We start from the raw sequence: 17902 nt of genomic DNA, 5'->3' as shown, positions 1-17902 counted from the left end.
CTAATGGAGGAGCACGCTATTCTTCCTTGCCATGGAAAGCAATTAGCAGCAGGCTGCGCTAGGGATTAGAGCCAGAAGTTTCATTCAGGATACTTATTAGTGTAGAAAAACAGGGGCAAATAGCAAAATGTGTGCTGACAACATAAAATATTAATGTTACCAGAGTCTAGAGACAAGGACGAGGCGTTCTGGAGCACCTAAAAAAATTAATAAGGAGGGAAGAGCAAAGGCTGATAAGCAGACCGAGCACACACAAATGCAAGTGAATGCAAAGTGGAAGGAAAAAAATACTAGATTTCACGCAGTGTGCATGCAAGCAGCTTTTAAACCACAATCTCCTAGGTATTTGATTTGGACACCCTTTGGAGCTATGACATCCCTACAGACATGTCGGCCAGACACTGCCTGCAGACAGGAGGGAAGGGACTCCAGCCTGTGCCTACCAACCAGGCCACAACCTCCACAAACCAACCCGCTTCAGCAACATGGCTCCAGGAGAAAAATCAGATCCTTGTACTAATACTGGTTCATCAAATTGATATGAGATGCTTCCAGGATATGACAAGAGTCAGCAAATGTAGAAAATCAGTGAAACGCTGATGCTAACACAGTGGAGCAGGCAGTGTCAGGGAATATATACACACGTGCTACAGCGAAGGACTTGCTACCTGAAGGAAGGTCATTGTCACACAGGTGAGGCACAGAAAATTGCAGCCTGGATTGTGGGACTCCATAAAAAACAAAGATTCTCAGTAAGAGATGCAATAAAGATTTAACAGCTCTTCTACAGAACTGCTGTTTGACTTGGGCTCAGGTCTTCAGCCATTTCATCTGAGCGTCTTGGTTCCCTATCCTCTTTTATAACCGAGATATTGGCACTTCTCTCTCTCACATGAATGACAGAAGGAGAAATGCAACTCTAAACATCGAGTACTGCTAAAATATGAGTGACAGTGTCATTCAGGTTCCCAAAATAGACAGTATTTAACCTTCATTAGTTGTTAACAGCTCTCATAAGTCTACCAAGCATTGATATTCAGATATTTATAATACATTTAACTCCAGACCAAGTCCCAAGACAAAAAAGCGAAAGGATAGCCAATGTAACAAGAAGATTCCTCCCCCCGCCCCGAGTTTCTTACTGCTGCTTCTTAGGGGAAAAATTTGCAAGGAAAAAGAACTCATTGGTCTGGATGAATAAACCTTCTAAGTCCCAAAGCTCTCCCTGGGGAGAGCAGCAATCTTGCTTGTTACATCCTAACAATGGAGCAAAATGAGAAGATACAATTTTTCTTAAGTTGTATTTGTATGAAGAAAGTGAACTCTCTAATTTACATATTTTTTAGCCTTCCTTTCAGCATATTAGAAGTTAATTACAAATCAAAACTTTTGATGCGGATTGTTGGGCATCCATTCAGTCGCATGAACGTTCATGCACAGAACCACAGCAGAGGAGGAACAGCTTGCAGGTTCTGTCAGCTGAATAGCACCCAAAATACAGCCAATTCTCCATAAAGCAAAGTACGACCCCGTGCCTACCGGGCCAGGGTCAGCAATAAGTCCTTTATCCGCTGCTATTGCTAATTCAACTGGAAATGCATACTTTGATGTTTTGGCAGTAGTTAAGAGATCCAGTTCCTTTGGTGGAGCAATTTGACATTAAAACTATGCCTGTGTAGCTGCTGGCTGATGAGGGGCAACAGTTCCACATCCCTTCTCCCTATCCTTGAAGGAAATTAATCAGACAAAAAGTACCTCTGCAGAGGGAGAAGGAGAGAGTACATAAGCACTGACAAAGAAAACCCCACACTTGCCCTAACTAGGTGAAATGTAAAAAGACCTACTCAGAAAGTCAGGGTATTTTTGGCAGGAGACAGATTTAGATGAGTCAACGTTAGCTGGTCCTTTAGAGGGATCAAATCGTTCCTAACGTAAGGGAGCGAACTCCAACAGAGACTGCGACTCAGGACGCAGAGGATGTGCCAACAGCTGCAGCAGAAGGACCTTCAGAACCTCAGAACTCACTAATCCTTGCCCAGGCAGGGAGGAAAGTGAGGCAGGGAAGGTATGCACACTTAATTACTTCTCTCTCTATTTCTGGTTTACTTGTGTTATCTGAAGGGAAACATCAGATTTAGAACATGTTTCACATCCTTCAGCTTGCATATGCCTCTAGAGAGTTAAACTATAAACCTGGCTATTATTTACAGCTGTTCAGCATGCTATTTAGGATATTTTCAAGGGATTCCACAGTTTTCTTTTTTCTTCTCTTTTATGCAAGTAAAAAGCCAATATTGGAATGCAAGGGCTACAAACATAGCCTCGGGTTAACACCACACATGACAAATTCATGTGCGTAGATATTACATAAGAAATATGCTGGCTAGCATAAAAGGAGGAGGCAGGTTAAATAGCTTTCTTGGGGTTTTTTAATCATTTCTTTGGTAGAAAAGATTTCATTTAAAGCCTTTAAAGTGTGACGAACACGCTCTATTATGAATTAACAACTCACTGAGCTACCTGTGAGCTGTACCTCTGCTACAGTTACACCACAGGGAGAAAAGCACAGGGACAAGCAGAATCCGACACTCAACATCTCGTTGTAGCTCATATGTTCAGAGAAGAAATGGCCACTAAACTAAGTGGTGCTTTTCTGCTCAGGAGCAGAGAGGATGCTTCAGGGGCATGTGAAAGCAGGCAGCTCCCTTGCAGAAGGCAATCACGAGGGCTGTTCAGCAAAGCTGTGCCTGGATGGGACACTGAGGCAGAGCAGGAGGAACGTGCAGCTGCTGCTGTTCCCTGGTGTTTAGGGTGACGGAGTAATGGCTCTGAGAAAATTAATAGCTTTGTGGCTTTAAATTGGGAGGGAAAGGGGAAAAACAAACAGATGAGTTGGCTTGGTATTTTGCTAGAAGCAAACAGAAGAGCTGAGATTTACTTAAAGGACTGGCAGAGTGAACTGGAGGTATGAAATAAATTGCTTCCAGGGAGACCCTCAGAGCACAGCGGTGGCAGAAGTTACCCCTCCCCACCCCAGCCCTTGCGTGGGGGCTTTGGTCCGTGCAGGCTGAGCCCCCGCAGCCTCGTGTGTAGAACGGGTAAGAGAGGAGAAGGATGATGGTCAGGGTTACAGCAGGTTAAAACAGGGAGTGGGAGAAATGTCACTGGAGTAAGTATTGCCACTGTTCACGTTCCCTTCATGCAAAAGGTCAAAAATTCTCTCGCACGGTGTTTTTTATTTCTAAAAAACCTGGAGTGGTTCACAAGCATTTTTTTCCCCTAGCACCAAACTCTTACATATGCGATCTTAACAAACATCTTCACGTTGGAGAGGGATAAAAGACATTTTGTTTTCGTTTCATTATTAGTTCCTGAAATTGCTTTTTTCTTTCTGCATTTTTTCTTGCCATTCAGTTCGGGTGGCCCTCACAGAGGGATAAAGCAATAACACTTCTGACAAGGTCAGCTTTCCAATAACTTTGCAAACGGCATTTCCCAATGACAAAACAAGCGCAGCTCTCTTCTTTTGTAATTAATATAATAGAAATGTCAACCTGGAAAGCTGGTCTTCAAACGTAGTATGTTATCAACAGAAAATTAATTTTTTAAAGCCAGAAAGTGTTTTCTTATCTGTAAAACTGAAAATACTATTTACATAGTAGAACAACTCTCATATGGGCAAAACAGAAAATTTCTGCAGCTTGTGTTCCTGAAAAACCAGCAACTGGGGAGAAGAAGAGTTAAATTGCTAATTCAGAAACTGGATCATCTTGAGAACTGCATATTAACCGACTGCAAATTCATTTTGCACATGCCCTATAGAAGCGCACAGCTCTATGCTGTGCGTGCATCCTGAAAGAAACGTTACTTCACAACCACGCTTATCTTTAATTTAAACATGTGTTTAATGCACAGAATTAGTCTTCCCAGCAGCTCTCCCATCCATGTAAGCTACAACAACCAGCTGTTGGCCCTGGACCTACCTGTAACCTAGATGTATCCCAGGTGAGGCAGAGAAGAAGGGGTGCAGGAGCTGGGACTCTTCCAACTGCTTCTCCCAGCAGAAGGAAGCCCCTGCTGCTCAGAGGGAGAAAAGGAAAAAGAGAATCTCCTGTCCCTGAAAGGGAAATGAGTTCTTGGCACTGTCCCACAGAGGACAAGGGGGCATTGTCCTGTGGAGGTTGAGCCCAGGGAGCTTTGGGCACACCCCATCTACCCCAGTCTGAACCTACGTGCTATACAGTCAGGGAGGTCAAAGCTCTGCCTAGGACCTACTGCTTGTTGTAGTCTGAATCTCTCCTTCGGATGCACACAAGGACAGCGAGGTCTGAGGCCTGACATCCAATTCTTTCTGTATTTAGTTTCTACAGCTCCTTACAGGCACTCAGGACAAGCGAATGTGCGCTTCAGAGTGCCATCAGCAGGGTGGAAAAAACTGAACTGAGGAAGCTACTCTCACATATTTGGTGGAGGGAAGGGGTGGGGAAGAAGAATATTCAGCTGCAGCAAAACAACAGATCTTGCAGTTACAGCATGGGCTGCTACAGCAAATAAGCAGAATGCAGATTTTCTTGCAAAAAATACTTGCCATCGATGTCAAACCTGACCCTCCAGGTGTTTGCAGCTCCAAGGCACAAGCTCAGTGCAAACCTTCTCAAACCCTTGCAGAAAAGTGATCAGTTTAAAAACTCTTCCCTTCAATTATTTTCACTTTGACCACTTTGTCTCAATTCCTTATGCACAGTCTTGTGGCACCCAAAATAATAACAACTAGAAGACCAAGTAGGGTCTCTGCTTCCTTCAGTGTTGCATACAGGAGCAAGTACCTGGGATGGTACGGCACTGGAGTAAGCATGTTTCACTTCTTACGGACCCAAGATGGTAGCGAGCAAAGGGACACATTTGCTAGAATCCTTAAGACAGTTATTCTTCTTCAGTACCCAAGGAAAGTAAGGAGATGTAGACACAACGACAGACAGACATATAGACATTGCTCTGGCTCTGCTTCCCTACACTAACAAAGCAGCTTGGACGCCCCATAGGGTTGTAGGATCTTCCTACATACAACCTCTACAAATCAAAAGATTCTCATAAAAAGAGTTCTCATCCTCCTGACAGGAAGAAAGTTAAACATCATCTTAATGTAAAAAGCTTACCTTCTTTTCCTGTCTTATGATCACACCTCGTTTTACCTATTAATCCCCTTCCAAATTCCTGACTTCAAAAAAGGTAGTGATATTTCTGAGGAAATTATGAGCCTCGGGATTCATACAGAGAGAAATTTAAGCCTCTGTTCCCCCTCTGTCCCAAATTGTTTCCACCTGAACAGGAACATTTATGGTTAATGGTTCTTCACAGCTCCTGGTCTAGATGTCCCACACAGCACTTAAAAAAAAAAAAAAAAAAAAAAAAACAAAACACCCCAAAAAAAAAAACGGCAGATGTCCCATATATTGAGAAACTTGTAATATAATAATCTTATTACATCAGTATGAATCTATTAAGTGAAACCAGACCAATTCTTTGAATTTCCTATAGTTTCTATTAAATAATGTTGTTTCTGAAATACTACCTAAGCAAATGTGCTTATAAAACAGGGAACAGCTCATTTCTCCTCAATGCAACAAATCATGGGTCAAAAACCATTTCCACAATGCTCTGAAAAGACTCATTTGACTTCTAATATATTCATCAATTTAAGCAATGCTTGACCTGAGATGTTGTGAACATGCATTAAACAAAAGAGTTAGTACTGCATGATACGGTGCCAGGAGCAATCCCAAACTCCTTAATTCTCCAGACAGTCCTTCAGTTTTATAAAGATTTTGGGTCTTCATTTGAAAGGATGCTTGGAGTGACTGGTGTCTGAGTAGTGCAGCTGTTCTTACCAGAGGCTCACGTCACATGTTGAAATAAGCTACTGTGCAATTACTTAATTATCTCTCTCTCCTATCCATTAAAAAAAACCCACCACGATTCAACTTGAAGCAAACCCAGTTAATCCAGTTTTATGGCTAAGAATTAAAACAGAGAGAAGTCAGAGATTCAAAGCTGCAGTTCTTGTGGCAACACCACCACTCTAAGAGGCACAGATATTAATGCCTTCAAACCATAAGTATTTGAGGAACAAAGAAATGCAAAAAAAAACCTGTGCAGCTTATCCTAGCTGGTATTTGAGAACGTGCTGTTCAAAAATCCTCAGTCCCTTCCTCTGTCCTTTGATGCCACCCAAGCCCATGCCCACCTACCTCACTCGGCCACCTACTGCTGTTCGCCCTTCCCTTGCTTGCGAGGCACAGAAGCGAGGTTTGTTCTGCCCGACTTCCCTGAACAATAAACTCCCTCATTCCACCCATCCATCTTCCCACTTGCTTCTCTGCCATATTCGCTCGACCATCCTTCATAATTCAGGGCTGAGAAGCTAAGGAATAAATGTTACAGCACATGCATCAAGGGAACTATAACTTTGAATTACCTGACCTGGGTGAGTTTAAATTCTCAGCCATAACATTGGATTAACCTAATTTCCTTTTATTGAATATTTTACCTTTAGAAGTCCTACAGCCCTTTCTCTCAGAGAAGTATGAGAACTGAAGGTCAAATAAATTCTTTTATGGGCATATTTCTGATTTTCATAATCTAACCTCTTAGCATTGAGCAGTAATATCTAGAGGTGGTAGGACAAAGCAGAATCCAGCCAGTGTACTGGGCAAAAAGATGAGATTTCTATAGCCGTTCAAAAACACCTCATAAAATAACAGATAACTTTTAACTTTGCTGCATATTCTGAATTGTTATACCTTTTTGTAAAAAAAACCTTCTAAACACCTTGCTTAAATAGAAATTATGTCAGACATAACATCAATAAGAATACACAGGCTGTCCTTGTGCCTCCACCTCAAAAGCATCAGCTATAAAGATAGTAATGAACACTGTATTTTTATCATCACAAGGTTTACCAGATACATAAAAAGACAAGAGAAAGAATTACACAGAACTGATTCCCAAAAAATTGCTAAGGTAATTTTTATGAGTTCTTTCATGCTTCTAAAAGGGAAAGGGAAGCAAGGCCCACGAGTCAATTTATCTTCTGCCTCCAGGCTGGTCATTTGAAGCTAACATTCACCACTTCCACGTCCAAAGCCCTCAGGTGACAAAGCTCTACTCTAACAAAGCACATCACCTTCATGCTTCTGTGGGACAAATACCTATAGGTACCCATACAGGGACACAAAGAAGTAGAATATCCAAAGTCAGTGAAAAGGCAAATTTATCCACCAGCTATGAAGAATTAGGGCAACACGAGATCAAGAGCAAAAGATCTCCCTAGAGGGGATCCAATGGAAAGCAAGAAGGCAAGGGCAGACCACGCTCCCAAACATCTGCAGTGCCCAGGGCCAGTGAACACGCTTGGTCATTTCAGATGCAGAGATCCCTTCAACAGATGCAGACTGACAAGTCAGAAACTGAGGGAACTCATAGGCTTTGAAAAGTCATTTTGAAGCAGGATAAGGAAGTGAGAACTCAACAACTCTGCTACTTTCTTCACTGAGTAAAAAATGTGAGGAGTAAACCTATGACGAAATCATGTAAAGTGAGGAAGCTAATGTCAAACAAAGAAAACCAAGCAAAAGAAAAGCATGCACGTGTCTGGGAGCCCGTTCACAAAACATGCATTACTCCCATCTTTCAGAAATCTGCAAATCTCTCTTAAGAAACAGCAATATTTTCTGGTTTAAAGATACTTCCTCCTTCCGAATGGTTTTTGTGCACTGCTTTGAAACTGCTACATACAGCCTCTTCTCCAAACACATCGACTTCAGCTCTCCTTATCCATTCTTTATAGAGATTCTGCAATTGTATTAGCAAATTATATTAGCAGGCCTCGTGGAACAGCCTGTTTCAAAGGCAAATGGCTTGTACTCGCTTTATTCTGGAAGACAATTTCCATTTGCTTAATATAGTCATGATATTTTACTGCGGTAATTACACTCTTAGCTATCAGTAACAATTAAACCCTTAGACTGAGGTTCCTTAATAAAGGTCTCAAAATAAATAACACATTCCAAACACAATATTTTAAAATGTCAAGCATGCAAATAAGATCTTGTAATGAATATAACGAAGCATCAAGTATAAATCAGCACAAAGTTAGCCTGTCATTGTACAAATCTCTGCAAAAATTGCCATTAGAGTACTGCGGGATTCTGATCAGCTTGCTACAGAAAGGGCAGCACAGGCACTGCAGATGAAACCATTCCATTAAATGTTACGGCTGGTTCATGAGAAAGGCAGGGTGAAGCCACCAACACTGCTATGTTTCTGGAGTTGCAGAGCTGAGTGACTTGTGTAACGCAGGCAAGACTATGGTGGGGCTAATAAAATCTATATTTTTTTTATTTTGTATTTTCTGTAGCAACTTCCATGAAACCTAGAGTCAGACCATTCTGTTACAAGCTAAATGAATCCCAGAAGCAGACAAATTAGGGGGTACAGACAAAGGAGAAAAATAAGTCTCAAGCTCTGAGGTCTAGAGATATTTGAAATCAGGTCAATAGATCCTAGAAAGCTGTTACATATGCAAGGGGAGAGCACGGTTTAAAGGTCCTTACAATGCAGAGAACAAGATGATTAAGGAAGGTGAAGTAGACTAGTGACAGACATTCAAAAAAAAGAAAACCCAGACAGGAAAAGTATTGTCAGAGTAAATATTTGCAGAATCTCCTTGTGGAGCATCCGTTGCAGGCAAAGAGTGGCACAGCAAATTACCTCCAATGCTGCTACATTTGGGAGGCAGCTGCCTGAGCTCCAGAAGGTGGTTTGGTGGATCAGGATTAAAATATGACGCAGTAAGTAACTGGAAGAAGTTACTCAAAAAAAATCACATCAAATTTGGGTTACACAGGGGAAAAGCACTCCTAGCATTAAAAGAAAACCTCCCAGAACTGTCTTTCCCTGAAGCACCTCCACCTCACAAGACACAAGGCTGTCAGAGAGCAACAGAAGCAAACACAAAACATGGCATTTCCTCAACCCCAACAGATGTCTACAGCAGCAGTCATCAAACGCCCAAGTCCCACTTTGTCCTCACAAAATTTAGCCCACTTTATCCAGTAACCCAGACACTCCTGTGTAAACCATGAACATGAAGCCCAACAACCATCCTGCATCAGCTGAACTCAGGATCGATGCAACAACAGCTAACAGAGAGGAGAGGGAGGATTTTTCATAAAAGCATCTATCTACCTCATCTCTGACCTGTTAGTTCTCATCCTTTAAAAAAGGCACCCTACAAGAGGAGTCTGGGAATTAAATTCATTATGTCACTGGATACTAAAAATTACAATTCAGCAGAGACCTGTTCAAACCCCCTGTACTCCAGAGGCAACAATTACCTCTTCCTCTCTGTCCCACAGTGGTTAATGACCGTCTCTCTTCCCTTGCTATCATCCCCCTCCACCCATAACTACCAGTCACTTTTTCTCTGAAATTATTTAACCGATAAATATAATCAAGTTGAAATTAAAGGGAACTGTGATCAATCTGAAAGGTTGAGCGCCCTGGCTTCCCTCTTCTCAAGCATGCAGGATGATCCAGTGCTACCTCACCCGACAAAACTTGCCTTCCTGAATCACAGAAGAGGGAGCAGTGGAATCACTTTAAAATTGAATTATTTGCAGGCATAAAAAGGAAGATAACTTCCATGGGTTTATAAAAATCTACGAAGGGGAGACACAGCAAGCAGAGGGAAAGGATTGGCAAGGGTCAGGCTGACAGCCATTAACAATCACGTGTAGGGAGGCAGCACAGCTGGTGATGCACGAGTAATGGCACTGTTTAAATGATACACATGGAGTGGATTGATGGAAGGAAGAAGCCTCGTATCATAGCAGCCACGGAAAAGCATTTGATACTGCCCATAGCACAGAGGAGCAGCTCAGTGCCGCCCCAAAGCTGTCCACGCTACCTGGGTGCAGAGCACAGGGTGTAATACCCAAAAGAAGGTCTGTTGCAAGGCATCTGGTTGCCAGACTGGCTGTTTTTATTGCTAATGAGTGCAATATTGAGTGCAATATTTAAAGTTAAATTTTTACATATCCCAGAAAAAGGGTTAATTCACCTCCCTTGCTGAACCCCCAGAACATTAAGATCATTCTTGTACTTTAAAATTGTCTGCCTCCTAAGAAAAAAAAAACCATAATGCAGGACCCAATATGACAGAGAAACCGTCGGTATTATTTTAAATCTTTACTGATTACAAAACAAAGCAGATGGCAAATCAAGTCATGAACTCTGCATCTGCCATGCTTAATGAACAGTTTAATTACCTAGTCCCATTTCTGATGCATCTCTGCCATTCTCGGCTCTGGGAGTCACTTCATACTTCGCACTGACTCTCGCGAAGATATCTCCAGGAACATGTGGTATCAACAGTCAGCTGGAGTTGGTTAATCAATACTTGTTTAATCTCCAGCTTTTATGGTGATGGCCTGAATTATGTCTCAATAGAAACAGATTTCCTATCAGATCACATGATCTGGTTGAATGCTCAGAACACAAAATGGAATTTTTCAGCCTCTTCTCCAGGCAGCAGAGTACCCAAAGGCAGACAAATGCACAGACGGGAAATAAACACAGCAAAACAACAACATCCAGTACAATCAGATTAATTCATTTGCTGCGTTATGCCTTATATGAGAGCAATGGATGCAATTAGGACAGTGTACATTCACAAAATCTACAATTTGAGAAGCAAATTAGACTCATTTGGAAAAAGTGACAAGAAGTAACTGAAATTGGACTTCACATTTTGAGTTTTGGTGTATGCAAATAGGCAAGATCCCAAAGGATCACACACCAGCTGCAAAAAAGCAGGGCATTTTGTCTCTGGTCAAATCCGCTGCACGTGTTATAGGCTGTTCCTAGTCACTCTGCAGCTTCATGCAGTTACATCCACCAGCTCTGTGCACAGAAGAAATAACTGTTTTAAGGAGTCACTGAACTGCACGTGTGCAGGAGAAGAGGCTGGCAGGTCTGAACCCTAACAGCAGCTGAGTAAGGAATACAGATGAGGGCTCATGGCGACCAGGTAAAAATCACAAGAGGAGGAGGTGACAACCCTAAAAAGATCCATGCAAGGCAACTTTTGGCCCTCCTCATCAAAAGGCTTTGGGAAGCCTTCAGTGTGCCTCTATTGCATTTCTTCAACCTCACTTCTGTTGCATAAGGTCCCTTTGTGCCTCCTGAAAGCTGCCCTCCTGAAACAAATAGACCAGAGCTTTGTATCCATGAAATACTGACTCAGTCAGCTGCCTGCTCTCAGATAAGGATTTTCAGAAAGGGTTTTTCATTTTGGGAGACCTACATGTCATAGAAAATTTCCTAAGAGATTCAAATTTTAGCCATTCAGTAGCAGAACTGACTGTCTTTAATAAGCCTGCTTCATAAACATAGACCAGGGGTAGCGTGCAAAGCTCTCAGAAAAGGAGAAATACTCACAAGCTTAAGGACAGCACAGAAGTCAAATACAAAACTGTGTAGGTAAACATGGCATTCAAAGCCAATGCAGCAGTAAATTAAATAGGAAAAAGGGCAGAGGTGGACTAGGTCTTTCCCCAGCATTTCAGCTATCTCCCACTGCTGCTGTATCGCAGCTACTTCAGGTAATAAAGCAAAGATTACAGATTTCTCTAAAACTCTGAGCAAAGCCAAAGCAACAAGACAGCACAACAGTGAACCCAGCCAAGTGGATTTCTAAGAGAGCGAGTGAATACACACCTTCAAACATCAATTTCTCTTTCATCACTCTAAGTGAACGGAGTGACGCTCCAGGAGATACCTTCAAGCCATCAATGTCTGAAAACCTATAGGGTGTCCAAATCTAGTCTTATGTTTCACTGAAAACATGTGGATCAGAAAACTTAAGTACTGCCCGGATTTACAAGGACATATGGGAGAAAGTAATCAACCAACATGTTCTAAACAGCAGTTTGTCAACAGGAGTAACCAGGACACAGCTCCTACGGCAGCACACTGTCGGAGGTGGAATTGATTGGGCTGGTCCACTGCACTAACATGTCAAAGCCTGGAGAACGCTCCTCTTCAAGTCCAGCAGGGAAGAGAGATTTGTAGCAACTCACCGAACTATCCTAGACTGACAATTGTGCCAATTCCAAACAATAAGCCAACTGGAAAGGCCCAAGTAAGGTCAAGAAAGACCTAAAGAAGTAAATGAGGTGAGGAAACAAGCAATGGAGGGAGAAGTTAAATGCACTGAAACGGAAATATGAGAGCAACCAAGAAAGACACAGACTGCGGCAAGTAGAAAATGAACAAGACTGAACAAGTGAGACAGGCAATCGGTGAAGGCCAAAAAATATTGTTTGAATCTTGAGGAAAAAAATTCAGTAGCTGTAAAAGTAACCTCAGAAGGAATCAGACTGGCAAAGCAAGTACCCCCTGAACAGAGTATGTTTACTACTAAAATATTGGGTACTGCTGTTATCAAAAGAAGAACAGCTTATCTTTTTCTATTGATCTTTTAAAACATATTCAAGGCCTGAGACTTTCAGGTTACAATTTGAGCCCAATGAAAGGATAGCTGTTACTGCATTAAACTTGCAATGTTAAACATGTCTGATGCCTTTCAATCCTCATTTGCTCAGCATACAGGAACAGATTCCCTGCCCTACTAGAGGGTCAAATATACACAAATGCAAAAAATCACACTATCAAAAGCAGTAGCAATTCAATCATATATATAATTGTCTCCCCCAAATTAGATTTTCACAGTCCTATTTAACAAGACAAAGATTCAATAGAGAGAGCTCATCTTTTCCATTCTCAAATTACATAGAAGCATGCTGTACTACTGATGCCACTAATTAGATGATTAAATACCATTCTAGGTGATATGCTTTCAATGTAAAATAATTATTTTTAACAGGCGATATATTTGCCCAATCTCATTTTAAATCACAATATCATACTTTTTTAATTAAATGAAATTCCTTCTCTGACTTTGCATGAGAAGAACAACCAGTAGGAGAAATAGTGCCCGCGATAGATCACCCAAGTAGCATAATGCATGTACTTCTTCACAAAGGACCCCCAGCATTCTCTGGATGGAATATAAATTTTCAGAGAACAGCAAAGTCTTTATTCCTTTAAAACAGGTCAGTTGAGGAATTACTGAGCACACTGAAAACTTCCACTGTCAAAATACAAGTTTATTTGCCACGGTCTGATGAAGGACATTTCCAACTTTTCCTCTACTCCTCTTCAGCGGCAAGATTGCAAACAAAGCAAAGGATCTGTCTCTCTCTATAAATCAGGGGACAATCCATTACATGACAAAGTACAGTTGTCTTTTTGTCCAGTACTTAAAGAAAAGTAATGATATATTTTGTTCTGCGACAACACGTGTTTCTGCTTAGGTCTGGAAATACATTAACAAAGGGAATATTTTAGAAACCGTCTGAGAAACTTCCTTCAAGGCTGAGCAGCCCAGCGCAATGCTAAACACCTGGGAATGTTGTAAAGGAAGGATTTTTATTGGGTTCAGCATCCACCTGTGTCAGTACCAGATTAGAACAGTATGGAGGGCTGGCTGCTGCTGGGGGTATTAGAAAGACTGAGAAGAGATGCCCTTTCTGTTTCCAAGGAGAGAGTTTGGTCCATCCACCCTGACTGTAGTGCCCGCCTCACTGTAAAGCAGAAAGAACTGATGTCATTTTTCTCTTCTCTCTTACGTGACTCTCTGTGGCATTAAATTTTGCAGCCAGAAGATCTGATAGAATACCCTCTTGTAAAGCTGTCGCTTCATGCTTCAAGGAGCCCTGCTCTCCACACCATACATCACATTCTCTTTGGCTTAACAATGACATGGAATTACACAGAATTGGGTGCAGCACAATTAAAACCGATCAAAATGCTTTAGTTGACACTGAAGATTAAAGCCTAAAGCACAAGCAACAGAACAGCGCCTTTCCTTCTTGCTCAGACACTTTGTACCAACACCTTTCCTCCCCGTACACAGCAATGTGCCTGGCTCCCTCTCACTCGCTCTAACTACTCGAGTCTGACCTTATGCACACACATAAGCTTACTTACGTGAGCAGCTTTATAATGTCAGGGAGATTGCTCAGATGAGTGAAGCTTTGTGAGGAGTATTCTTGGAAAGTGAAGTACCTATCATTCTGACTATAGAGAATTATTATTCCCTTTGGGTAAAGAGCGCTCTCAGAATTTAATATGAAGTTTGCAAAGCTCTACAGACTTCAAAATTATGGTATAGAATTTCATCATGAGAGCACACCTGATATAGGATAATGCACACTTCTTTGATATATCCTATAGAAAGAATCTTAAAACGTATTTTCAATTTACTGGTCTAGTGCCTACCATTACATTCAAACAGACATTCAGCATAAGAGGAAGGCAAATCTCTTACTCTCTGTAAATTGTTTTTCCACAGGAACAGCTGACAAGGTGCCGTCGTTTCGTTCCCTTCAGGAAAAGAGGCAATGCAGCCAAAGCCATTATAAATTCCCTTCAGTGGCTCTAAACACTCTAGAGACAACATGATTCAATCCTCTGCCCTCACACAAATGGCAACCCTGAGACAAAGCCAACACAGCATGAGCCCAGATGGGGGAACACTAGCAAAGCCTTAGGATGTACTAGTACTTTTACTCGTCTTTTATAGCACCTGCTCTACAAAGACCCCATAGCAACTTTGTAGTACCAGTTCTGGAGGTGAACAAAGAAGAAATAGCAAGGACTACACACCGAGGACAGAAATAAGGACATGGGCTTTTCCATACATTATCCAGAAACTCACCTTGGTGAGTAGCAGTACACGTTTCTGCAGCCGTCTGACCAGTGCTTCGTGCTGCTCACGCTTCTTCTTCTCATCCAAGAGCTGGCTCTGAATCCGTAGCATTTCTTCCTGTAGCTGCTGCCGAGCCTTCTCCAGTATACGGGCACTAGAACAGATAATACAGACCTGTGAAATCTTGGCCTCTGCCTCTCAGACAGAAGCAGCATCACCATGATAGCAGGACACTGGGGCTGGCGCATTCCATCTTAGGGCTCCACCACTGGAAACCAAGAAGCCGCAGTCTCATTATCGGCTGTTCTCAGAAAAAAGATGTGAGAGAAGAACAATCCCAGTGACAGCCGCCTTGTTCAGCACAAGACAGTTACTGGAACCTCACATATACAAAGCATTTAAATAATTGCATATCTATTTCAGAATCAACCAGTTTGCCTTTGAGAAGACGCCTTGTTTTCAACACATGACACACAATCTCGGATTCTACTCTCTTTTAATCTTTTTCTAACAAAGTAGAAGTAAAACTGAGGTTTAATATGGTCTACTTTGACAGAAAAATAATACTCAGCAAGTAATTATAGCCACCACCTGCACATTGCTCTTGCCAGCAACCTATATTGGAAGAGAAATGCCATCTGAGGCCAGGTGATTAGCACTTCTATTGCAATGTGGCCGTGATTCTCAGTTAAGCCAGAATAGCTTGCTCCCTCCTCTTCTCAGCTCTCTGTGCAGCATGACATGGTGATGCACAATTATCCATGTATTCCTAGAGATGTTCTTCATGCATACCCTTCAGCCACTCAGTCTGCTGCTGGGACACTAATAGAGAGCTGTTCCAATGCACTGACCAAGCAGCTCATCACAGATCAAATATGCTGGTGAATTACTTGATCAATAACAAAATAAGAGTGAAATAATTCTTGTGATTGTTAAGAGTTGCTTCATAGTTTAAGTATGACAAGTTTATCGAAGACTGCAGTAGCTTTATTTAAAGAGTGAGCAGGACATGAAAAAAAGTATTGCACACAAGTCAAAAACCCTTAAGCAAGCTAGAAAAATCAAACCCAACATCTCTGGCTTACTCAGGATCAGATGATCTTTGTTTCTCTAATGCTGAAAACAGCACTAGGAAACATATGAGTGCTTCAGAAGGTATTCATTATCATTATAATTAAAAGAAAATAAATTAAAAGGCTTTTAAATAAAATAGGACTATTGTTAGGGTACTGTCTTAGCGTAAATCAAGTATATCCTGCACTGCCAGGTCTCTAAATTGTACTTCTTGGGAAATTTATGTAGGAGTTCACCAAAATCCCCAATTAGCTGTCTCCCTACCTCAAAATCCTCCTCCTTGAGGAAAAATAGGTATTTTTAAACACTGGATGAATTAGAAGCCTGTTTAAAGCTCCAGTTCAATTTGGAACCATTCACAGACCAAATTAATAACCAGGACTGTGAAATAGTCTTCTTCACTGTTGTATTCAGGTGGGAAAGTTCATCATGAGGGCTTCAAATCTGCATCAGACAATGGATAATTTCATTACCAGGACACCACTACCTCCTCAATTAGTTAAAAAGGGAACCTGTGCCCAAGAGCAGTATCTATCCTGACTGAACATGAAGCAGCACCAGCCTTGCCCTGGATGCTCCCTTCCCCATCCCCACTTCAGCAAACATCTCAAATTTGGTCTCATGAATACTTAAACATTAGCCTTTTTCTCACTGAACAATGCAAGAATTCCACAGAATAAAGCAGAGAATCAACTCTTATCAGATCCTACAAAATAAATCCATATTTAAAAAGTTCCTAGAAGTCAACATCCAAAGATGAGAAATCGCAGGTTGAGTCCTAGCATACTGTGAAATATGGGATAAAATTAAGTGGTATAACCAAGATGTCAAATGTCACAAGCACATATATGTCATTCAAGAACTGATTACTTGCAGTGTACAAAACCCACATCATTCGGATGTTACAGTTGCCAAATTATAAACCCACCCACCACTGCTCTCCAGCCCATCCTTTTGTTGGAAGTTACCACTTGGCAGTACAGCTAGCAAACTCAAACACGTGCTCACAGCCCAGCTGCTCAGTTCATAACACAGCAGCCTACACCATAAACACCCCATTCAGGGCAATTTAGGCTGACAGTAATTCCCAGTAAACGGACACAAATTAGGTGACATCTTAAAATGTAACAGCAAGATTCATCACACCATGCCTCTCAAAATCCTACGCTTAAAACATTGCCCCCCTTTCCATAGGGCTTGTACTAACGCAGACTTTGCTAAGCTTGTGCTAAGACAGACTTCACGTAAACTCTCCATGCATACATGTCAGCCTACCGAGTTTGCTACAGCTCAGCCTCCAATACAGGGCAGAACAGATGGGTGAGACCAGGTACCTCAGCCACTGTCTAAAGATTCATTAGAGATTGTTCAACAATATTCTTTTTTTTATGCACAGGGTAAATATATATACAAAACCCTCATCAACTGTGTTATAACAAATCAAATCACACTACAGAAACCTTACTGAAAACACCATTTCCTCCATCAAAGAAACTTAGTCCCGATTAGAGTCAGAACAGAAGAAAAAATGCAAACATAAGATTAAATACTACAAAACACTCAGAATCTTGCATTTGATTATTGCAAAACATTTTGGTAGGACAATGGAGAAATTTTTTTTCTTAATTTTCACTGTTGTGACCTATTTCTGTGAATGCTGAGTGGACTGATGGATTATGACTGAGCTGACATTCACAAAGAAAAATAAGATATATGCCATGTTTCTTTCTTGAAATAATGACAAATATTTGGGATTCACATCTCATGGAGATCACAGGCATTCAGTCACATACACACCTCTCAAACTAGGTTGCAAAATTAGTGTTTTAAAACATGAGAAACGTTAAGCCAAGGGAGACAAATGGACAATCTCCTCAGCCATTGCATGATGTTTGGGAAGAACACCATCATCTGCATATATTTCAGCCTCAGATCAAATGTGATGTTAATGTAGATAAAATCTAAATGCCAGAAATGACTATGAAAGCAGAGACA

At 41.4% G+C, this 17902-nt stretch overlaps 1 protein-coding gene across 2 annotated transcripts in view; it reads right to left on the bottom strand.

The window, feature by feature from the left end:
* The window catches only part of MAD1L1 (mitotic arrest deficient 1 like 1), a 381515-nt gene that overhangs the window by 249535 nt on the left and 114078 nt on the right, over nt 1-17902 (bottom strand). For both annotated transcript variants that reach the window (XM_064461586.1, XM_064461587.1), the window contains exon 11: nt 14843-14987. In XM_064461586.1, coding sequence (XP_064317656.1) covers nt 14843-14987 — 145 coding nt within the window. The remainder of the gene's footprint in view (nt 1-14842; nt 14988-17902) is intronic.

This window comes from Phalacrocorax carbo, chromosome 10 (assembly GCF_963921805.1).
Source record: "Phalacrocorax carbo chromosome 10, bPhaCar2.1, whole genome shotgun sequence".
Lineage (NCBI taxonomy): Eukaryota > Metazoa > Chordata > Aves > Suliformes > Phalacrocoracidae > Phalacrocorax > Phalacrocorax carbo.
Note: the sequence above shows the minus strand (reverse complement) of the source record. Positions and strands in the feature narration are given on the sequence as shown.